General features: G+C 37.9%; 2 protein-coding genes across 4 annotated transcripts in view; one reads left to right on the forward strand and one right to left on the reverse strand.

The window, feature by feature from the left end:
- PLAG1 (PLAG1 zinc finger) overlaps positions 1-15,362 on the reverse strand; it is a 51,015-nt gene extending 35,653 nt beyond the window's left edge. For 2 of the 3 annotated variants that reach the window (XM_026516455.4, XM_057307990.1), the window contains exon 1: positions 15,135-15,362. The gene's annotated coding sequence lies outside the window, so the exon portion shown is untranslated. The remainder of the gene's footprint in view (positions 1-15,134) is intronic. The other variant, XM_044390362.3, reaches the window with a different exon arrangement.
- Positions 15,363-15,748: 386 nt separating this feature from the next.
- On the forward strand, positions 15,749-22,801 carry CHCHD7 (coiled-coil-helix-coiled-coil-helix domain containing 7). The gene is made up of 4 exons (XM_026516453.4): positions 15,749-15,853; positions 18,870-18,939; positions 20,413-20,511; positions 21,276-22,801. The coding sequence occupies exons 2-4, from the start codon at positions 18,886-18,888 to the stop codon at positions 21,378-21,380; spliced, it is 258 nt and encodes an 85-aa protein (XP_026372238.1). The 5' UTR covers positions 15,749-15,853; positions 18,870-18,885; the 3' UTR covers positions 21,381-22,801.
- The last annotated feature ends 1,416 nt before the right edge of the window (positions 22,802-24,217 follow it).

A 24,217-nucleotide genomic window follows, 5' to 3' on the forward strand; every position in this document is an offset into this window, starting at 1 on the left:
GCTATCAAACTGCTTCTTCCACTCTATGTCCCCTCTGTTACATGTCTCTACAATGGAAGTACTAGACCCACATCAGAAGTTCCAACTGAAGGTAGCTCGGTGCCCAGGAGCCTGAAGGAATGGCAAGGCCATTAATACAACTACTGAAGTCTGAACTGCCAGATCTAGGGATGTTGAGAGTTTGAGATGCCAGCCTTCCATTCAGGCAACCATGTCAAAAGAGGCCCTTGAAAATGTACATCTAGAACTTGCCAGTAAGGAAGGGACAAGCAGTGATAAGGAGCGGAGTCACGTACACAGCAGTGGACCACTGCTTCAGATCTGGATTACAGTACAATTTCTGTAACTCTCATCTCATACCCACAGGCTTGATTTATTCTGAATTCTGAGTCGATTTTACTTTCCTAATTCATCTTCCCCTGATCAAAAAGCTGCAGTGCCTTCCACAGCACAGAGTGCAAACTCCTTGGGCTGGCAATCAAGGCTGTTCAGTCAGGCCTCAGCATACCTTTCTAGTCTCACCTTGTGCTGCCCCCAACAAACCCTCCTTTCCAGTCAGACTGGTATTCCTGGTGGCTGAGGACAATAACAACATTTCTGCCTCCTCACCTCTGCTGAAACCATTCATTTCACCTGAAGGCCCTCCCTTCTTTCTGCCCATTCTTAACTCACACCTGTTCAAAGCCCACCTCAAGTTCCACCTCTCCCTCCCAGGAATACCTGTCATTTTTATTGTCTGTACCATTCGTTTTGCATTTTAAGAAACACTGCCTTGTGTTCTCTTTCAAATATGTCAACCGATCATCCACAAGGCATAAAAGACAGACAAGAAGAAGGTAGAGGGCAAATAGGAGTACCGTACAAGGGGTGGGAAGTACTCTTTCTACTTCTGGCTCCCATTTGGAGAATAAAGAAACTTCAAAAAGAAGATGGTTTGCAGTGGGACTTACTGGACAGGTAAGATGTGGACAGGTACGAGAGACAAGCTTTGCAGGGACTGGCCAAAGTAAAAAACATTCACAGTAAATGTGGGGTGTGTCTCTGAATCCCCTAAATCTGTAGAGGTGAGTACACAAATAACAAAATGGGGATCTGGAACTTAACTTGGAACTTTGGAGAACTCGGGATGATATCATATACTGCATTAAATTCTTTCAATTCTCCTGAGTGCTAAGATCATCAGTGACATTTCTATCTCAGAAGCCTAATATATGAAATTAACTAAACACTATTTTCAATTGTCACAATAAAGAATTACACTGTTTATTGAACGAAGACCATTCAAAAATTCAAAAAGAGACACTCACTCTGAGGGTGAATGGTTTTGTTGTAAATGTGTTTTGAAGCAAAAACTGACAAAACTACACTTAGTGAGATCATTAAATCCTATAAAACAAAGTTTAGGTTTATACTTTTAAAAATCACTGTAAACTTAGCAAACATATAATTTTCCCCCAATTCCTAATACATGGCTTAAAAATAAGTAGACACGCAGCACTTTCTAACTTGAGTCAGTGTCAACTTTATGACTGAAAATTTTATTTTTACAAATTTTTTAAAATAAATACATAAATTCCAATCTGGATATAATTTAGGTGTATGCTAGCAAATTAATGTACTAATAACTATCTTACATGGTCTACCTGTTTCAAAGACTTACTTATACAAAGTCACCAAATTCCAGTTTCTGAAATCATGATTGTTCCTTGCATACACATAATGCCTGCACTTCCTATCTCAAAAGACTGTGGTAAGAATGAAATGAGAGAATATAGGTAAGAGCAAAGACTGCTATCCAGCCAAAGTCCTTTATAACGGACTCATGGCATTAATACTCAAAATATTTTGGGTGATATAATTTAAAAGTCATGTTGGCTAATGATTCGGGGAATAATTTAACCAATCAAGTTAAGTTTCTTTTTCTTTTAAACAGAAACAGTCTCTTTTTTGTGCTCATTTTGGTTTTGCTTTTACTAGGAAGAACTTTTCACTAAAACTTGGCTAAAATTAAAAAAAAAATCTTCTAATAGCTCTCATCTTTAAAGGATCAAAACCTCTGCTTTCTTATTTGATCAGTTTCAAGCTCTCTGAGAAACACTAGTACAATCCCACCTTATTTTAGTGAAGTAACTGATGAAACAGATAAAGGTGTTTACCTTTAAAAATTCCCAAATTTCATTTTTTGGCAGCTAGATACCATCCTTCTGAACCGTGTAACTTCAAAAATCTAGATTTAGTACAGCCTTAGACACAGAAGCAGGGTATACGAAAAGATCTTTAAAACGTATAGTAATGTGTGTGCTTATTTTTCAGAAGTGGTTTTGGACGTCATGGCTTGACACAAAGCACGGAAAGGGAGTGCGTACAGCACAGAGGCACTGCCATACACAGGGTGGCAGCACTGAGAACGAAATCCAGACCCACGGCAGAATGCCTGAATGGCCAATGCAGCCTCACAAGTGTGCCTGGAATCTGATTATGAAAACACTTCTTAGACACACGGGGATTTTGGTTTTAATTAAGAAATTCCTTTTAATTCTGGCAGAGGTATCCTGCATTTTAGAAAAGCTCTTATGAGTCAGTCTCTGAATGTGATCAATTGCATTTTTCTCAAAACAAACTGCTTTCTCTTCCTCTTCCTGCACTGATAAAAGGTAAACTAAGTAGGATTAAATTTAAGCACCGCATCATACCCATTGTGTAAGCAGAGCAACTGTATCTTAAGTATACACACACACACACACACATTTTGTTGCTGTTGTGTTGTGGGTCCCCCCCCCCAATTTATTTAAACTAAAAACAAAAACAGTTCACCTATTTCTCCCACCCTCATCCAACCCTCTGTCTCTGGCAACTACCAATCTGTTCTCTGTATGTATGAGCTTGGTTTTGTTTTTGTTTTAATATATTTAAATTAATTTGCGTAAAAGAGAGATCATGTAGTATTATTTGTCTTTCTCTGTCTTTTCACTTAGCATAATACCGTCAAAGTCCATCCACATTGTCACAAATGGTGAGATTTCATTCTTTTTTATGGGTGAATAATATTCCATTATATATAAAATTTCATAATACTATATAACATATATTATAAATAATATTATATATTACACATTTGTCCATAACGTATAGTATACTATCCATAAATACCACATTTTATCCATGCATCCATCAAAGGGCACTTAGGTTGTTCCGAGATCCTGGTTATTGTAAATAATGCGGCAATGAATATGGGGGTGCACCTATCCTTTCAAAGCTAGTGTTTTCATTGCTTTTGGATAAATACCCAGAAGTGAAATAGCTGGATCATATGGTAGTCCTATTTTTAATTTTTTGAGGAACCTCCACACTATTTTCCACAGTGGCTGTACCAACTTACATTTACACCAACCCTTGCCAACACTTGTTATTTCCAGGCTTTTTGAAAGAGCTACCCTAATATGTGTGAGGTGATTATCTCATGGTAGTTTTGATTTGCATTTCTCTGATGACAAATGATGCTGAGCATCTTTTCATGTGTCTGTTGGCCACCTGTATGTCTTCGCTGAAAAATGTCTATTCAGATCCTCTACTCATTTTTTTTACTTGTTTTTTTTGCAATTGAGTTGTATGAGTTTATATGTTTTGGACATTAGTCCCTTACCAGATAAATGATTTGCAAATGTTTCCTCTCATTCAACAGGTTGCTTTTTCATTTTGTTGATGGTTTTCTTGCTGTGCACAAGCTTTTTAGTTTGATGTAGTCCCACTTATTTTGCGTGTGTGTGTGTGTGTGTGTGTGTGTGTGGCTTTTGGTGTCAGATTTTAAAAATCATCACCAAAGACCTATGTCAAGGCACTTACTGCCTATATTTTCTTCTACGAGTTTTGTGGTTTCAGATCTTACATTCAATTCTTTAACCCATTTTTAGTTAATCTTTGCTTGTGGTAGAAGGTAGTGGTCCAGTTTCATTCTTTTGCATGTGGCTGCCCAATTTTCCCAGTGCCATTTATTGAAGACAGTGTGTTTTCCTCATTGTATATTCTTGGCTCCTATGCCATGAATTAATTGGCTATATACGTGTGGGTTTATTTCTGGGCTCTCTATTCTCTTCCATTGATCTAAGTGTGGGTTTTTATGCCAACTCCATACTGTTTTGATTACTAGAGCTTTATAATATAGCTTGAAATCAGGGAATGTGATGTCTCCAGTTTTGTTCTTCTCAAGACTGTTTTAGCTATCTGGTGTCTTTTGTGGTTCCATACAAACTTTAGGATTGTTCCGTTTCTGTGAGAAATGCCATTGGAATTTTGATGGGGACTGCACTGAATATGAGGATTGCTTTGGGAAGTATGGACATTTGAATGATATTAATTTTTCTAAACCATAAGCATGGAGTATCTTTCTATTTATTTGTATCTTCTTCAATTTCTTTCATGTTTTCTAGTTTTCAATATATAGGTCCTTCACCTCCTTGGTTAAATTTATTGCTAGGTATTCTTTTTTGATGCAATGTTTTTTCTCTTCTTCTCTTTTTTTTTTTTTAAAGATTTATTTATTCGACAGAGATAGAGACAGCCAGCGAGAGAGGGAACACAAGCATGGGGAGTGGGAGAGGAAGAAGCAGGCTCATAGCAGAAGAGCCTGATGTGGGGCTCGATCCCAGATCGCCGGGATCACACCCTGAGCCGAAGGCAGACGCTTAACCACTATGCCACCCAGGCGTCCCTGTTTTTTCTCTTCTTGATACTTCATTATTAGTGTATAGAAATGCAACAGATTTCTGTATATTGATTTTGTATCCTGCAACTTCACTGAATTTGGTTATTAAATTTAACAGCTTTTTGAGGGAGTTTTTAGGGTTTCCATATACATAATATCACATCATCTGCAAATAGTTGACAGTTGCACATCTTCCTTTCCAATTTAGATGCCTTTTATTTCTTTTTCTTGCCTAATTTCTCTGGCTAAAACTTCCAATACTATGTTGCATAAAAGCAGCAAGAACACGCATCCTTGGCTTGTTCCTGATCTTAGAGGAAGTTTTCAGCTTTTCACCATTGAGTATGATGTTAGCTGTGGGCTTGGCCTTTATTATGGCCTTTATTATGTTGAAGCATGGTACCTCTATACCCACTTCATTGAGAGTTTTTATCATAAATGGATGCTGATTTTTTTCAAATGCTTTTTCTGCATCTACTGAGATGATCATATGACTTTTATCCTTCATTTTGTTAATGTGGTTATTATTTTGACTGATTTGTGAATATTGAGCCACTCTTACATCCCTGGAATAAACCCCACTTGATCATGGTATATGATTCTTTTAATGTATTATTGAATTCAGTTTGCTAACATTTTGTTGGGGATTTTTATATTATGTTCATCAAGGATATTAGCCTGTAATTTTCTTTTCTTGTGGCATCCGATTTGGTTTTGGTATCAGGGTAATGCTGGCTTCATAAAGTGAGTTTGGAAGAATTCCCTCCTCTTCTATTTTTTTTTTGCAAGATTTTGAGAAAGATTAGTATTAATTCTTCTTTGAATGTTTGGTCCTGAACTTTTGTTTGCTGGAAAATGTTTGATTAGTAACTCAATCCCCTTACAAATAATTGGTCTGTTAGTAATGGGTCTGCTCAGATTTTCTATTTCATCATGAATCAGTTTCAGTAGGTTGCATGTTTCTAGGAATTTATCTGTTTTTTTCTCGGTTATCCAATTTGTTGGTGTATAATTGTTCATGGTAGTCTCTCATGATCCTTTGTATTTCCATGGTATCAGTTTTAACAACTCCTTTTCTCACTTCTGATTTTATCTGAGTCCTCTCTCTTTGTTTCTTGGTGAGTCTAGCAAATGGTTTGTCAATTTTATCTTTTCAAAGACTCAGCTCTTAGTTTCATTGATCTTTCCTCTTGTCTTTTTAATCTCTTTAGTCTCTATTTCGTTTATTTCTACTTTAATATATGTTATTTCCTTCCTTCTACTAACTCTGGGCTTCATTTGTTCTTTTTGCTAGCTCCTTGAGGTGTAAAATTATGTTGTTCATTTGAACAAGAAGATACAGCATTTGTAAATATTTATGCACCCAAAACAGGAGCACCTAAATATATAAAACAAATATTAACAGACATAAAGGAAGAAATAAACAATAGTACAATAATACGGGACTTTAATACCTCACTAACATTGATGGCGAGACGATCCAGACAGAAAACCAATAAGTTAACATTGGCCTTAAATTATACATTAGAACAGATAGACTTAACATTCACAGAACATCTCATCAAAAGCAACAGCATACACATTCTTCTCAAATGCACATGGAACATTTTTCAAGATAGATCATATGCTAGACCAGGAAAAAAAGTCTTAAGAGGATTAAAATCATATCAGGCATCTTTTCCAACCACAGTGGTATGAAATTAGAAATTAATAACATGAAGACAACTGGAAAATTCACAAACATTTGGAGATTAAGCAACATGCTACTGAACAACCAACTGGTCAAAGAAGAAATAAAAAGAGAAGTAAAAGAGAAAAATGAAAATGGAAATGTAATCTACCAAAGTTTATGGGATGCAGCAAAAGCAGTTCTAAGAGGGAAGTTCATAGTGATAAATGCCTACCTCGAGAAACAAGAGAAGCCTAGTGCATATTTAAAAAGATCACTTGAGCTATGATTAAAAGTGCTTCAAGGTAGAAACTTCTTTTAAGAAGAATATGATCTTGGGAACAAAACTGCTGTTATTAAATACAAGCAGCTAAAGTTTTAAAGTAATTGTCGTAATTATGTTATAACATCCAAAAAGAGAGACTTTTAAGGAAAACATCTGTAATGCTACTTAAAATGAAATAAAATATCCCTAAGATTCTTAAATGCTTAATGATTAAATGTAGTAGATATTCAAGTGACATAGATAAAAACAGTTCTAACCCATTTGTCACCATTCTTCCTTCAAAAATAACTACAATAATCAAATATTAAAATTCTCTAAGTAATTAGAGAATTTGTATTTGAAAATGTGAAAAACATATTCTCATTAATTGTGTTAAAAGATAGATGTTTATGAACTTCTACAACCTGTCAGATAATTATATTATTCATTTTGTTTACAAGCTTCCAGGCATATAAAAATAAATTCAGGTACAGAAACCGCTTTCAATTAAAATTCCCTAATTTCAGCAGTACATTAAGTTATCCAAATATTTAAAACCTTCATTCTATGTCTAATTAAATCTGTTACATGATAGTTACTTTCATTTTATTTATGGTTATATATTTTACATGTATTACCTTTTAAATGTACTGTACGCCAAATTATTTCTAAGGAATATTTGTCTTATACTTTTTTCTTAAAAAGAAACTAAAACAAATCACCTTAAAAGCTAAGCCTGACCCATATACTTTACACAGGGTACAGTTAAATCAGTTATCTGTTTATATGATAGGAGCTCTGAGGATGCTCAAATTTTATGAAGCATTAAAAGAAAAGCACAAAATATCACAAACTGCTGTTAGAAGAATGCCCTGTATTTGTAGCCATTTTCCTTCTTTGAAACATTTTAAACTCTCCCAAATAAGAACTACTAGAGCTGCTTCCACCACTTTTGCTATAAGTTACCTACCTATTTTTTTATATGTCTAATTCTTTTTTAGAGCTGAAACCCTAAGCATCTGAATAGTGATTTGCAAATAAAATACTACTAGTATTAGAAAAGTAACACAACCAAGGTTGAAATTTAATTAAATGACCTCAGACAATAACAAATTAGAAAAACACATGAAAAGCATTTTCTCAAATTTACTTAGAAAATAAGTTTAGAAATACAAGGAAAGCAAATTCATGTTTGAGATGTAGGTTCTAATCAGATATACTAGTCATATTAATATTTAAGGTTATAATAGATCTTATTCAGCTATATAAAGACACAATTCTCTCATAAACTGTAAATTTAGAACAAATTCAATTTTAAAGTAAGGGAGCTAATTTCTCTTCTTTGGAACGGAACAGTTATAGAAATTATATTTAGGAAATACAAAAAGCTTAAGAAAGGTAATATATTCTTAAATAAAACCGTACTTTCATTTCATTTACTAAAGTTGATTTAAAAAAACAACAACCCTGTTATTCTCTTTTAGGGTATGGTGAAAAGCGATGTGGGACTACATAATTCCAGCTTTAAGACAATACAAGAAAATAAAATAAAATTACTTAGAAACTGTAGCAGACTAAAATTCAACTGGTGTTATTTTTAACCTGAACGTTTGAACTACCTTAATCTTCCAGGTTCGGTTTCTTAAAATTCTCCTGATGGAGAACAATTCAATCAACTTTTTACTAAGATATCTTCAAGTGTACAAAACTGATTAAAACATTTTCTCAGCTTGCCTTTTAGCCAAAGGAGCTAAATCCCTCATTCTCTGATCGATTTCTAGTTTAACAGTCTCCAAAAATGTATCTCAAAATTAAAGGCTCTAATGTCTAACTATTGATTAAAACGATAGAAATTTTTTAAAAAACTGATGACAGCCCTTTAGTTGTAGCATTTAATCTGAGAATTAGTATTCCCATATTCAGAAACCAAAAGATAGCTATCATAAGTAATCAATATGCACATGTGCAATTTCAATATTGGTTTGAGACAATAATTCAAATATCTGATAACTGTAAAGCTAAAATGAGGCTCTCGTTCTCAAAAAAGATAGAGTTCAAGACCCTGCAAGGGCAGATCATCATTCACAATCTAGAGAGGATTCAGTTGCCATTGAGGAAAAGATGCCTCCTCTACTCTCAAAAGATTTTCTCCTACTAAAGCAAACTTCTGCACCAGAATATAACACTACAAGTCTAGATCCTCCTTCAGAAAATCAATTGCTAATTAATAAATAGGAAAGAAAATTTTCCTTTAACTGTCAGCATACACCTAAAAACAGTCCAGAAATTAAGAACTTTGTTGACTGTTCTTATCTTTACCTTGTGATAAGCTTTTTAAGTGTTATTAAGTCTGTAGGAATGATATAAATTGCTCTAAAAAGCCCACAAAGTACCTTGTTCTTAGACTAAGTTTTTAAAATCTATTTCATTAACCTAACAGAAAGCTTTAAACTTTCTGATGAAGAATGGAGAAAACAATTTTCAATATTAGTTCTAAGATTTTTTTCAGAACTCTTCACTTAGGTACACATTTAAAATAATCTTTAAAATCTTTTCAAAATAGGAAAAAATCATTTTTCCTTACTTAAAAATAAAGAATTGAATATAACCACTACAAATTATTCTTAGAATTTAATTTAGTTTAATTCAAATCTAAGAAGATATGAAGGAAAGGCTTTGGGGGAATCTATTTTTAAAAGGTTATCATAAAGTCAGCAATTTGTATTGGAAATACTCTTATAGATTCCCCCAATTATCTCTCTCCTTTAGTGGGGGTAAATTTATTATTTTTGCTTTGTAGGCAGTTATTCTTTACTCACATAAGTCAATTTTTAAATTTACCATGATTTTTATTTTATTCTGAAATTCTCATCTCCCTACTTCTTTCCCATCAATTTTGGACATTTTAGTCCATTCTTATGTTCCCATTACACACTTTCATTATTTAAACTCTTATTTTTAAAAGGCATCAAAAAAACTTTCTAACACCTTCATAGTTCTAGGTTTTCTGTTTTTTGATTAGGAAAAAAAATTCACTCTAAAAAAAATGCAAGACAACATTTCAAGCAAATTGCTTATCCTATTAACCTAGGACCTAATTGCCTAAATTCACTCATTTTACATACGCACACACATTTCTTAGGTAGTCATCTCAAATTCCCAACACACACTGTGGTTAGTTTTAATACCATGATCCTGCAGTAACTCTGTTTACAAGACATCCAGGGACTTTTAAACACTAACAATTTTAATGCAGTATCACACCACTTCACTTTTTTAAAATGAGAAATTATTTGTTTTATAAAAATGGATTTGTTTTCTGATAAACATTAAAAAAAAAAAAAAGCAAAAGACTTAACACCCTAAGGACAACAAACAACAATATACACACAAAACAAAAATACCAAACATGTAGAAAACAAAAATGCCAAAGCACCTTTGGTAGTTCCCCAACACCCTATCCTTGTCAATACCACTCTGGAAAGAGGAGGCAGGGACAGGTGTACAAACTGAGTAGAATGCAAACCACTGGACAGCAGGCCAAGCGATTTAAAAGTAAGAATGAACTTATGCCTCTGTCATAATTTCTAGAAGGCTTTCATAGATGTATATTTCTTATAACATCAAATGTTAATAACTATACACTGATACTTTTATAAAACATTATGAACTAAACATTTTCATTTAATTTCTCTTAATTAAGCTTAAAAATTAAATTTGCTAATGAAATATAAAAGTTGTCCTGTTACAAATGAAAAGCAGTAATACAGTGGATGACAGGTTCAGGCATTTCAAAAAAAAATAGGCACTGAAATAAATGCAAAAAGTAAAAATCAGCTACCTCCAAAGTGATCTTATCATAAAATGGAAAAGAATTCCCACACATTAATCCTAAAATCATAGTTAACTTTACAGTTTATCAATCCGATGTACCCTGCCCTCACATTTAACTTATTTGTAAATACTTTCACAAGGCTACCTAAACACTTACTAATTGGTTAAATATGCTGCCTACATTAATTCCTGTTAAAATTAAAGAAATTAAAGGTCCACTTTTGTTTCTTCACGGTGGCTGATACATATTCAAAGTATTTGATGTTTCAGCAAAGGTGTTTATCAGGTTCTTAAAACATTTAAAACATGGCTCAAGGGACAATTTATAGCCCTTTTACCTTTAACATATTCACTATCTTGGATTTTGTTGAACACATTCAGTTGTTTTTTCCTTCTTCTGAAACTCTTCCCTTACTCAAATAACTAAAGAATCTAAGATGTTATCAACACAAAGAGAAAAAAATTTATATTTATTCCCTATACATTTGGAAACACATCAAAAAGAACGAGTATTCCAGGCAGTGTAAGTAAACTCATTCAGAAAAACTTCTTTTTTTCTTGGGTTTGTGTGTATGTGTACATAAATGTGTGTGTAACAGGTAATTTTTTGTATATCTTAATTTTCCAAAGAACAGAATTCTAAATAAAAAATATTAAAACATTCCTAGAAGGAACCAATATTTTGATTACACAGCTCAAGGGGCAAATGATTATTGAAACAAAACTTAAAAGATGGCTATAGATACATGTTTCAGTTATCTGGCTTTTCAAATATCAAGGACAGGAGCATTACATTTCATTTAGCAAACAACAATTTAATCCTTAGGAAGGAAAATTTCCAGAATACCAACCAAAATGTGTATAGCAACAACCAGGATTATGTCAAAAATGAAGGGAAAAAAATCCCCACCTTTGTAGGATATTAAAATACAAAGAGTACCCTTAAAAATTTTAAACTATATTGATAAAAGCAAATTCACGAATTTATTTAGCTGTAAGATGTCTGTTTGTCTATTAAAATATTTTAGTTATAATAAATATACAGATATGGAATTTTATCAGTACTAGCCCATAACTATAAATTATCTTCCACAACAGTTAAACTCCTCACAGAATTTCAAATAGCACAATTAGGCATTTAAATTTAGAGTAAGAATCTCAAAGTAGGAGGTTTCTCTAACACTAACTGAAATAAGGATTTTGAGTACACAATATCCTTGGATTATTTCTGTAAATTGGTATAATTTAGTAGTAGCTTCAGAAAAAGTATGTTCAACAGACAGTATATCTGAGACATTAAAAAAGCTCAATACAACCAATTCAAATTAGATATTGTGCTCTGCCCTATCTAAATAAGACTCTCTAAGGAATTGCAGATTTTATACTTGTGCACTCTCAGTGCATTTTCTAATTCAGATAAGCAGCTAGTTGTGCAAAACCCAAACACGAAGAAACTTTTATACCACCCTTTGTGAGAGAGGAAAAAAATCACAATACCAGCACTTTTATTTAGGTTGACAATATACTAATCATAACTTTAAGTGTCCAAACAAACTGATTAACTCAATGGTCTAATGTAACTGGAAGAGAGATTTTTCCTTCACTTCTACAGAAACTGAATTTATTTAATATTAGTATCTAGTCTGTCAAAGTGGCAACTATTCAAGATCTAAAAGTCTCATTTATTTTAAACACAGAGCCTAATTCTGACTACTTACAGATAATGTAACTTTCTTCAGCCAAAGTACAATAAAAATGTAAGAGAAATTTTAAAGGTTGTATAAATATTAATGGCATTCTGAAACCTCTGGACAGATGATTATTTGGGGGAAGGGGAAGTTTCTCTTTCCCATTGATAGTTTAATCACTTTCCAATCAGTTTTGATTTAACAGTGGTCCATGGAATAATTTTTAATGAGTTCTTAGAAAGCTGTAATTGCTTCCAAAATCAGAAACCACGAGATGATGTACTCAAACACTACACCGATGTAATGCTGTTAGGGAGGTATTTACAGAAAGGTGCAGATAGGAGCTCAGCTGTGAACACATGTTAACATACAATGGGCTTCAAAATAATAATCTGTACAGTATGGAAAGAAAAAATATTCTGTATAAGATGTCTAAAAATCCAGCTCTAATTTTAATTTCTATAACTCATAAAAAACAAAGGAAAATAGGCATTTATTTCAAAACTCCATATGCCTGTGGCAAATGGAGCACAAGTAAATTCTATTTGAGATGAACCTTAATCTCAAATAGAATTCAGACCAAAATAGACATATTTTAAATTTTGAAAATATTGTGAAAATGTCAACCACTAGAGTCAACAGTAGTATATCATCAGTAAACATTTCCTGTGAAATAACACAAATAAATTCAACTTAAAAGATGCAAACTGAGAGGTCTCAGGATTTTAAAACCTTTTAATTTCAAACTAGCAGAGTTACAGCACATGTATAGGATGGGCTTTAAAAATGGGTATACGTAAACTTTTCCATGGTGTTGGTGTATGTGCTTTTTTTTCCTTTAAAGAAATGCCTACTGCTTACAGTGTAAAAGAATCTCCACCACTCTGTCTGCAATTTTCAACCAGAAGTCCTCAATGTACCTTAAGCCAAATTGAATATTAGGTATTTTACAGCTTTAACAAAATGGCTGTAAAATCACATTATGGGCATACACAGCTCTTTGATCTTACTGCACAGAATTCATAACTGTTCAATAATGCTATACCATTACACCACACACCTTAAACTATTTCCATTTTTCCACAAATCCTTCCAATATCAGCTTCCAAAGCAAAGAAATGTAACATGAAAAGTTCCTGGGAGGCTTGTTACACAAAAGAACAGCTTGGATACAAACTAATCTACACAATATCCATCTTCTGTTGAGCCTGTTTATCCCTCCTTTCCCTCCATCACTCCTAAAGGTGGGTGCACTTGAGTAATGGAAAGAGGAGCCTCTTCCACCAACACACCCTCCCAGCACCTCTGCCTTTGGTCCTCAGACAGTGATTCTGTGCAGGTGATGAAAATCTTAAGAAAAGAGAAGCTGTCCCTTTAAAATGCCCTGCTCTGTCCCATATCCCACGTGGAACCAACATCAGCAGCACTTTCCCATTAACTTCAATGTGATGCAAGAGGCACCATCCTTTTATATACGTAAAACCAGAAAACTTCAGCTTAATATTCTTTACTGAGGACGAACAGGTGAAGCAAACGGGTCAGGAAGGGAGAAACCAAGCAACTCCCCACCCCTCCCCAAAAGGTGCTCCAGTCCTGCACTCCAGTTTCTCTGTGCAACATCACCTCTCTACCCCTCCTCTGTACAGCCCAGTTTAAAGAAAGGAGGGAGCCACTAACAAAACCTGAAACATAAATGCGACGAAAATGCAATCTAAAGCCGGAAAGGTTTATTCTTCCAATCACACATATTAACTCTATTAAGAAAATGGCATCACTTTTTTTCCACCAAAAAAAAAAAAAACCCACCCCGCAAAGATCATTAAAAGAGAGTTATAAAATAGCAAATATAGTGTTTATCTTATCTCAGATCAGTCCACATTACCAATAAGTTTAGCAGTTTCTGCACTACCACCTCCCCCCTCCCTCCCCCTCCTTCTCTTGCATCGGATTTTCACGTTTTCTCATTGTCGGTTGAGTTATAAAAGGCTTTTGCCCTTCGAAAGTTTTAAAAAATAAATAAATATTAACTCCTTGGTCCCTGCAAAGTCAAAATGGACTTCAGGGGAAAGGCGGTTCATACTTTTACCTTTAGCGAGAAAGGGGGGAGCATCCCGGATTTTTAGGGATTTTTTGCGATTTTTAAAAAATTTTTATTTGGTTATATGCCTGAGTTCTCCCTCCATTTTGGTTGTTTATGATACTGACAACAAGCTGTCCCTGCTCTGTGCAGATCTCCTGCTTTCATTTAGCACCCCCTCCCCCTACCCCCCCCCTCGCAGCCACACATCCAGGGCTCACACCTCCCCGCAGACCCCGCACCCCGACCCCGACTCGCCCACCTGAGGAAAGGGCAAAAACAAATTCATTTCTCAAAAAAAGAAAAACCTCTTTTGAAAAAGGGGCAAAGTTACCCCAAGTCACTCAAAGTGCCCCCCAAATATTGCCGACTGCGGGTTTCCGCCAGGCCCTTTGGGAAGCGACCTTCCCCCGGGATGTTTTGGTGGAAAATGCGGAGAGTTTACTCTCAAAACTGAATTTATATTAATTTTTCCCTTATTTTTCGGGTCTCTAATGTCTTCCGCTCTCGCTGCTGCCGCTGCCGCTGTCACAATATTCACAGCACCAGAGAGGAGGAGGAGGAGGAGGAGGAAAACTTTTCAAACTTTCCAGACCCTGAATAAAGGGGTTTTTTTTTTTCCCACCGACCTCACCTTTGGGTCTCCAGCCGCATCGCCCCCTGCCCTGTCAGAAGCGACTTCGGGAGTCCTCACACCCCCGCTTAATTATTTTATTTTATTTTTTATTATTATTTTTCTCTCTGGGGTCCTGAGCAGGGGCTGAGAGTAGCACAAACTTTTCCTCCTCCTGCCGCCGCTGCTGCTCCTCTGCCCCCTCAGCTAGTCCCATAATTTAAATAACCCTGATATTTCTCCCGCTAAACGCCTCTCCGCCGCCCCGGACCCCGGGAGAACTCACCGCGGGGCTTTAACATCCTCCCTCCGGCCCGTCCGCCGCCTTTACACCGCCCGCGGAATTTCTAATAATTTTTTTCTCATATTTCGGGCTGGACGCGGCGGGCCTGGAAATTGTTTCCTTACGCCTCTTTCCAGCAGCCATTGTAGTGTATGCGCTGCCCCTGCAGCCCAACTTGCAGCTGCCGCTGCCGCCGCTGCCGCCGCCGCCGCCGACGTCGCGCCCACCGCCGCCTCCCCCGGCCTGCTCGGCCACCGCCCCCGCCTCCCGCCGGCCCGCCCCCGGTCCCCGCCCGCCGCTGTGCCCGCCCCCCGCGCGCGCTCCGCCCCGGGGCCGGCCACTAGGCGCCGCCGCCGCCAGGGACGAGCTCGCCGATTGGGCCACGGCGCCGCCCGTCAAACCAAAGTGTTAAGAGGCGGGCCGCGGCGCGGGGGGCGCGGCGGGGCGGAGGAAAGGGGCGGGACCCCTCGCTCGGCTCCGCCCACTCCACCCGCCTCGTCCCTCCCCCCGCCAGCTGGAGGCGGGGCGAGACCCGCCCGCCCCCGCCCGGCAGGGCCCGGAACGGCTGTCAGTCTGGCGACGCCGCGCGTTGATTGGGCCGGCGGCCGCCGGGGAGCGGGGGCAGCACGTTGGGATGCGCGCTACTTAAGGTCCAGCTGCGTGAGCCATTGACGTGTTTGGAGCTGCAGACGGCCTGGGCGCTGGCGAAGCGGCCGCTCGAGGTGAGTGGGTTCCCCCGCCCCTCCCGCGGCGGCTGCGGGGATGCGAGAAGAGAGGGGTGCACCTGGGCCACCGCGGGCCCGAATCCTCTCCTTCGGCGTGAAGCCGCTGTCACCAGGCCCTGCCTCAGCGCAGGCCCTTTCGTGTCGCTCCTTCTCTCCACGACACGGGTTTATTCGAGCTGGAGACGAGGAAGGTGATCCTCGTCCTGCCTGAGCACCTCTAACTCATCCTTCACCCTGCTTCTCAGGCTTTGGGGCGTAATTGCCAACCCCCAACCCCAATTTCCTGCGTTTTCCTCTCCCCCTGCCCCACTCGGCTCTGCCAAAGGTCAGAGCAAGGTGTGTTCACCTGTGCGGGTCGTCCACCGTTAGACGGACAGGCAGCATCGCCGAAGGCAGCGAGAACGGGGACTCGCATCTCCAGTTTCTCCATTCGACTTCCCCGTCCCTCCCCGCCGTGCCATGCCGACTTCCTGACCCTGCCTTTCTGCACCCAGCAGTGGGTTAAGGGCTTTAGGTTCTCGCATAACGTGTTTCAGCTTCCTGCTAGTTCCATCTGCGTTTTATCAGAACCGCAGACCCTGCCTTGGCTCTGACCAGCATGTGAGCATGGATGTATTCAGTAACGTTCTCTTCCTCTTCCCTTTCAAAGCTTGTTGGAGAGTGGGGATGTGAACTGGATGAGAAATCAAGACATACTTTTTAAAGCAGTTTGCCTTTTGGAGAAGATTTTAGAGCTATTCCTCTACTGTGCCGTGCTTTTACGGCCCCTCCCTCAAATCTTTGGGTTTTTTTCTAGCTTTGCAAGTAGAGCTCTGTAGTATTTGTTTAGTGCCTTAAGAAAGTAAGCAGATAAGTCCTCTCTAGCAGAACACTCGATCTTCCCTTTAGCCCCTCTCCTCACTGTAAATTGACATTTCCTCTTTATTTCCAGTTGATAGGTGAGGATTCATGCAAAGAAGGTGACATTTAGAAATCCAAACTTACATTGACTTGTATGTAGAATCCAGAAGGGAAAGGAAATGAAATTTGAATAAATTCATTCTCCAAACCTGATCTGTGTATGTGATGTTACCTAGATGTTATTTTTAAAGAATTCTTGACTGATGATAATAAAATGCAGTGAAAGTACACTTTCATGTAAGGCACAGCAACCAGAGTTTTGTCTATGTCTGATCATTGTTGAGATTATATATATAACGAACATGAACAGTTAAGCAGAGTTCTGTATTCTTACATCATAGAATGGATGTAAAAAAGAAGGGTGTGAGTTTACTTAGTACCATCATCTCTTAGTAAGAAGTCAAGCCTGCAAAAGAATTCTGTTAGGAGAGGAAGAAGCTTCTAGATATAACTGAATAGCACCTTGAATTTCTTTTTTTACCTAGATGCTTCTGTTAACTAGGTATATTCATGTGTTGTTCAATGGAAATCATGAAATGTAAGGATTACTTAGAGGATTCCTAAAAATTCAAGGATCCTGGAATGACTAAACTTTTCTCCCATGCTTCTTTGCAAAGATTGATCTCCTTTAGCCTGGGCATACTGGTCTCTGAACTGGGTGACTCTTGATTGCAAATACCTCAACTATTTAGGAGCTTATGGGGTTTGATTGATTTTCCTGAATGTACTTTATTTCTTTTAACATTACTGATATTTTTTGACGGTGTCATCTAGGGAAAGAAAAGTAGAAACCACTTCATACAAAAATTCTGATCTTTGGTTATACTGACTGATGCAGTTTTTTACTGGGTGGTGTTATGTAGGTCATACTACATTATTACTTGTTTCTCCTTCCATCTTTAGGTGGAGGATGGTTAAGCTAGAACCGAATTCGAGAGTACAGATTAGCTCAGCCCCTTAAACTTAGTGCAGAGCATTTAAAAATATTTGTGAGTGGCTCATCAATAGTATACCGATATACTGAAATGAAAAAAATCACTTTGAAATAATTAACAGTTCGTTGATTATTGTTTTTTTAATTTTCTCTTTTAGTTCCTTTCTATGACATGTCTTCAAAGATAATAGGCATACCAGTTTCGATTGAACTCCATTATAGAGAGTGGTCGTCCTGCAATATAGTTGACATATATGAGTACTTTGTGACTTGACTTGGAATCACTAAGTGGCTCTTAGGGAACTGTGATCATCTTTAATCCGTAAAGACTTATGTGTAAGGGTTGAGTTGGAAGATTAATGGACCACAGTAGCATTCTGCGACTTCCTTTAACCAAGGGAAGTATGTTAAATAGATGTCACTGGAGGTAAAGTTTCAGCTCTTCAAAATGCCAACTAAGAAATAACTTTGTTTTTTTAGTATATTGACCACCCTGGTGCTAGCTACAGAGTACATGGTTAAGTTTAGTAAACAAATGTTTTTGCTAAAGTTGGGTTGTACTAACTATTCCACTCTTATTTTGTGTGATGATCAAATGTATAATAAGGAAGTAATCATTAGAATGCATGCTGTATTTAGGGCGCCTAGGTGGCTCAGTCGGTTAAGCGTCCGACTCTTGATTTTGGCTCAGGATCCTGGGATCAAGCCTTGCAGTGGGTTCCCCCACTCAGCTGGGAGTCTGCTTGTCTCCCTCTGCACTACCCCCCCGCCACCCCCACTTGCACATGCTTGCTCGTTCTCAAATAAGTAAGTAAATAAATAAATAAAATCTTTTAAAAGAATGCATGCTGTATTCTTAAGGTTTTTTAGTATATTTAATAGCTTAACCTTTAGAAGTAAAGATAAACTAAAACTGAATTACAACTGAACTATCTTCCTGGACGTTATAATCAAATTTTAGTGGATGAATTTAAATATGGCCCTTGTGCTGAGGCACCATGGCAATGCAAAGGAAAAAAACAAATGTTTATTCTCATAATACAGAGGACATGTGAAGATCCTTAGTGGATAATCATTATGCCAAAATTAATTTTTCAAGCACTCATGGGTCTAATGAGATGTGTTGATTTATTTTCTGTCATTCACTGTGTAACTCTTTTCTCCAACATTTGCCTGCAGTAAGAAAACTGTTAAGATGCCCATGGTAGCAAGGAGGCTGAGAGATCCTGACATAAACCCTTGCTTGTCGGTAAGGTGGTTTGCTTTTAATTTTCATGAGTATTAACTTGGAAAAACAGGCTTGTTCTGTTTTTGTGGGCATCTGTTTTCTGCAGTTCTTGAATAAAGTTATTTCTATACAAGAAATATTCCTGGCCAGTGTATCCTTATTTCACTAGAGTGTTTTTAGGAATTCATAATTTAGCTAACAAAGATCCGTCCCTTCGAAGTTTCCATTTGTATAATGTGCAAGTATTTACTAGCCACTGTCATACCAGACAGAGGTATATAACACCAAGGAAAATCTGTAGTCCAAAAGTGAAAAGTTGCAAAGCATATTTTTCAACTACCACTGAAATTGATGTCTTAATAGCAATAATTTCATCCTGTCCTTGAGACAGCCTGGCTGTGAATAAGGGTCTATAATAGAATTTGCCTATTTAAAGCCTAAAGCTTTCCACAAAGGTATCACCTACACAAAATGTTTTGTTGTAGTAATAAGGTCTTATTGGAATTTATTTGGTATGACTAGCAATAGTGACTTGTGGATTTGTCACCCTGGAATAATGCAGTCGTCAGACTGGTGCCATTCCCTGAACCTATATGTATTTTTCAAATATACACATTCATGTTAAATATTTGGCATAGAAATTTAGCTTTGTTTCGTATATTAGTCTGTTTTGAACAGCTTTATTAAGTCTCTTTAGATAGACCGTGTTTCTTAGATCTGTGAAGCAAATTACCTACCCCTTTAGTTAAAGCTTTCTTCTAGATGACCTCTCAGAATCATACTTTACACTTTGAAGTTTGTTATCCAATCTACTTCCAGTTTAGACAGCTTAATTTTAATTCCCAAATGGCTCCTACCTTCCTTTGAACTCACAGCCCTGTGTTGCTCTCTTAGGTTTTGAAGTGATATTAATGATATCTATTAAAACTGCATACATAATAGTATATGTACTTGCGTAATGGAGGGAACGATAGCCAAAAATACATTGAGTGAGTGGTGTTAATTTAAGTTGCCTTGATGTAGAGTAGTTATTAGCGACTTACTTAGGATCTTGAAACCAGCTTAACATCAAACAGTCAAGTCAAAGTGAGAACTTGGAAAAGCAGGACAGCTGCAGTCCGCATTGGGAGACTGGGTTTTGATTCTCTCTGTGCAGTAGTGATTTTCAGCACCTTGCACCTCGCCTCAGCTTCTTTGTTAAATGGTTACTGGGATAAATGATCTCAGTTCATGCTCCAGCTCAAGTTCCCGCGATTGGATATTCAGAAAACTGACCCAGACTCTGAAAAGGAAGATGTCTGCCCTGAGCAGAATGAGTGCTGGAATGGTTAGAAAGATAGTTCAGTTTCCGTTCATTATATGCTCATTAAAATGAACAGAAAGGAACGAGTTCATATTACCTGCTTTGGGGGGAAGCGGCTTCAGAAGTTTGGGGTTTTTTTTTTTTAGATCCCATTCCACCCTCTTAAATGATGCCTATCTTACATATTTAAGGAATCTGATGCTTCTACCAGATGTATGGATGAAAATAACTATGACAGGGAACAGTGTTCCACTTACTTCTTGAAGTACAAAAACTGCCGGAAATTCTGGGTAAGCCTAGCTTGGTTACCTTTGTGTTAAAACTCCTCTCTTAGGCTTGAAACTGAAGCCCAAAATTAGTACCACAATCTCTTCTTAGTGATGACTGGGGAAACTTAACTTTTTGACTCTCCTCTGTGTGTCCTGAAGGATCCTTGAGAGCCCTTATTGGCTGCCTCCTCCTCCTCCAGGCTGGAAGAATGCAGGTCTCATATAGGTCGGTCTTCCTATGCGTATTTAAGAGCCACAGTCTTAAAACAATAACCTTCTTATAATTTTAGTTCTCCTGGAGATGAACAGCATGGAGAGCTTGCTCTGTCATAACGCATTTTAGGCTTCCATTTCTGCCTTCTCCTTTCCCACCGCCACCCCTGGTTGTTATGATGGTCCCATTTTTCTTGAGACATTGGTATATGATTTCTGTTTCTCTGAGCACTGGATCCAGCTACTTCCTTTCCCTCTTCTAAATTAACTGTTGCTTTCATGTGGCAATTATTTAGTAGATCCTCTTGATGGACTGGACTCTTGTGCTCTGGTACTTAAACAGTATATATTCCCATCCCAATCACCATCAACATATTCCTAGGGGAATGATCACTTCTGTTTAATTGTTAGTTTGAAAAACGTTATCTGAAGTCCTAGAATTAGTTTTTTGATTCATCTTTATACTTGGTTTTTAGAATTTCCTTTTTGAGGAAGTAGTGGCCAATAACTGGCAAATGATTAGCATTAATACATGACTGATTTTGGTTTCTTCTTTTTATACCCAATTGCAGAATTCTATCATGGTCCAGAGAAGACAGAATGGAGTGAAGCCATCTATGCCTACAGCAGCAGAAAGAGACGAGATCCTGGGGGCAATGGGAAAGATGCCTTACTGACTGTTTGCATTAAAATTGTTTATTTCATTTAGAAATAGATGAATATTTTTCACGAAGATTACTGTAATCTTTTTTTTTTTTTTTTAAGATTTTATTTATTTATTTGACAGAGAGCCAGCCAGCGAGAGAGGGAACACAGCAAGGGGAGTGGGAGAGGAAGAAGCAGGCTCCCAGCGGAGGAGCCCGATGTGGGACTTGATCCCAGAACACCGGGATCACGCCCTGAGCCGAAGGCAGATGCTTAACGACTGTGCTACCCAGGCGCCCCAGATTACTGTAATCTTTTAACCCCTTTCAGGCCTTACCCAGACAGATCTTAAATTCCACAAGGGGAGATAAAGTTAAGTTAGCCTTGCGTCCTTTGTGTTTGCTCTCACTGCCATGATGATAGTCTGGCAGCACTGGCTGTGCCATGCCGCTGAGTTCACGTGACTTCCTGAAGGTAAGGGAGCATTAGGAAAGGTGACGTGAGGAGTGGAGCTTTTCCACTGGGTAACAAGCAAAGGTAACAAGTAAACACTTACTGGCGGTGAAAGGTAGGTGGTGTTTCCAAGGATGGGAAATGATGCGAGCAACAGCATGTTGGAAAGAAAGCTCAAGCTAACTTTGGTGAGTGGTCTGTAGACTGTTCCACCTAGAGTTTGAGGTGGTTGGTGGAGTGGCAGAACAGAGACTGGGAAGGTAAGTTCAGAGTGGATGTGTGGTGGGCCTCAAATTTCAGTCCAAAGACATTTGTGCTCATTTCGCTCCCTTGTCTTTGTTTAAATAAGGGTAGTACGTTGACTGGGCAGGGAAGCAGGGGTGCAGGAGGGTTGTCTTAAATAAATGGACTGCCAAAGAACTGGTTTTCTTTTTTTTTTCTTTCTTTAGGGAAAGGCTTTAGTTAAAGGATTCTGTGACTAAAATCCATACATATTGGATAACCCACAGGCATAGTATTCTTGAAGCACAGTAATGCGAAAAAAGGGTGATTCTCTTAGAAGGGGGGATTTCTGTTTGCAGAAAGAGATGGGCTGGGAAGGTTATGAAGGTTCACAGGTGAACACACTGGGATGAGACTAGAGCTCCACTTCATTTTCTGCTATAAACACAGGAATGTTCAATATGGCGATTGGGGTGGGTTGTGTGTCAGCTTTCATACCCACCACCTTTTCAAATCCAGTTTATTTCGTTTATAGAACAGTTTTAGAACCTGTTATTTAACAAAATTTAACGTATACAAAAAAATCAATGAAAACAAATAGCTCATGTCCCTTCTCTGTATCTGGTGCTGGATCAAGAGTATTATTTTAAAGGCTGCTGACAACAAACTATCCATCTCATTGGTCTTAGTCCAAAACCCAGGTCCGATGTTTTTAAGCCATATGACCCTGATTGTTAAATGTGATTCCATTTGAATAAAAGATGGATTGTTTGAGAAATTCCTTGGTTTGTATTGATTGATCTAAAAATGATGGATTAAAATAGGACCTGACAAGAAACTAAGAGTTACTTGTGTGACAAGCGTTTCAGTATTTTAAGTGTGCTGTTTAAGGGTTTGGAATTTTACTGTGACCTCTTTAAATGTACCTACCAATGTCAATGTTTATCTGGCAGCTGTTTGTCTTTGCCTAGTTCTTTTTTTAAAAAACAGCAACTTTATTGAGATACAATTCAGATACCATATAAATCATCCATTTAAAGTGTTCAATACAGTGGTTTTTAGTATATTGACAAAGTTGTGCAGCCATCACCACAATTGATTTTAGAACCATTCACTCCAGGAAGAACCATAAGCACACATTCATTTCCTCTTAACACCTTCCTTTCTCCCCACCTGTCCAACACTTGGGCAACTATTTTCTGTCTCTAGAATGGCCTATTCCGATCATTTATATGGATGGAATCATACAGTATGTGGTCTTTTGTGACTGGCTTCTTTTGCTTGGCCTGATGTTTTCAAGACTCATTCACGTTACGTGTATCAGTCCTTCATTCCTTTTTGTTGCTGAATAACATTCCCATGTATGGATCTACCACATTTTATGTATCCATCAGTTGACGGGCATTTGGGTTGTTTCAGCTTTGGGGCTATTATGAGTCATGCGGTTTCTTGAACATTTGTGTACAAGTTTTTGTGTGGTCATTTTTTTTTTTTTTTAAGATTTTATTTATTTGACAGAGATGGAGACAGCCAGCGAGAGAGGGAACACAAGCAGGGGGAGTGGGAGAGGAAGAAGCAGGCTCATAGCGGAGGAGCCTGATGTGGGGCTCGATCCCAGAACGCCGGGACCACGCCCTGAGCCGAAGGCAGACGCCCAACCGCTGTGCCACCCAGGTGCCCCCCATTCATTTCTTTTTGAATATATCCACTGGACTTGAATTGCTAGGTCACATGGTAACTATGTTCAAGCTTTGGGAGAACTGACGAACTATTTTCTAAAGTGGCAGCACCATTTTACCATGTATGAGAGTTCCAATTTCTCCACGTTCTCATTAACACTTATTATCTGCCTTTGATTACAGTCATCCTAGTGGGTGTGAGCTGGTATCTCAATGTGGTTTTGATTTGCATTTCCCTGAAGGCTAGTGATGTTGAGCATCTTTTTATGTGCTTATTGGCCAGTCGTATATCTTCCTTGGAGAAATGTTCATTTAGATCCTTAGCCTATTTCTAAGTTGTCTAGTGTATTTTTATTATTGAATTATGAGAGTACTTTATTTATATTAAACACAAGTCCCTTATCAGATAGAGATTTACAAATATTTTCTTCCCATCTCTGGGTTGTATTTTCACTTTATGGTGTCCTTTTTAATTTTGATGAAGTCCAATTTATTTTTTCTTTTGTTGCTTTCGC

This window comes from Ursus arctos, unplaced genomic scaffold, assembly GCF_023065955.2.
Source record: "Ursus arctos isolate Adak ecotype North America unplaced genomic scaffold, UrsArc2.0 scaffold_6, whole genome shotgun sequence".
NCBI classification, from domain to species: domain Eukaryota; kingdom Metazoa; phylum Chordata; class Mammalia; order Carnivora; family Ursidae; genus Ursus; species Ursus arctos.

Coding starts and splice junctions, on each gene's coding strand:
- CHCHD7 (XM_026516453.4), top strand. CDS start 18,886: ATGCCCATGGTAGCAAGGAGGCTGAGAGATCCTGACATAAACCCTTGC. Junction 18,940..20,412: donor ACATAAACCCTTGCTTGTCG/GTAAGGTGGTTT, acceptor TACATATTTAAG/GAATCTGATGCTTCTACCAG. Junction 20,512..21,275: donor AAAACTGCCGGAAATTCTGG/GTAAGCCTAGCT, acceptor ACCCAATTGCAG/AATTCTATCATGGTCCAGAG.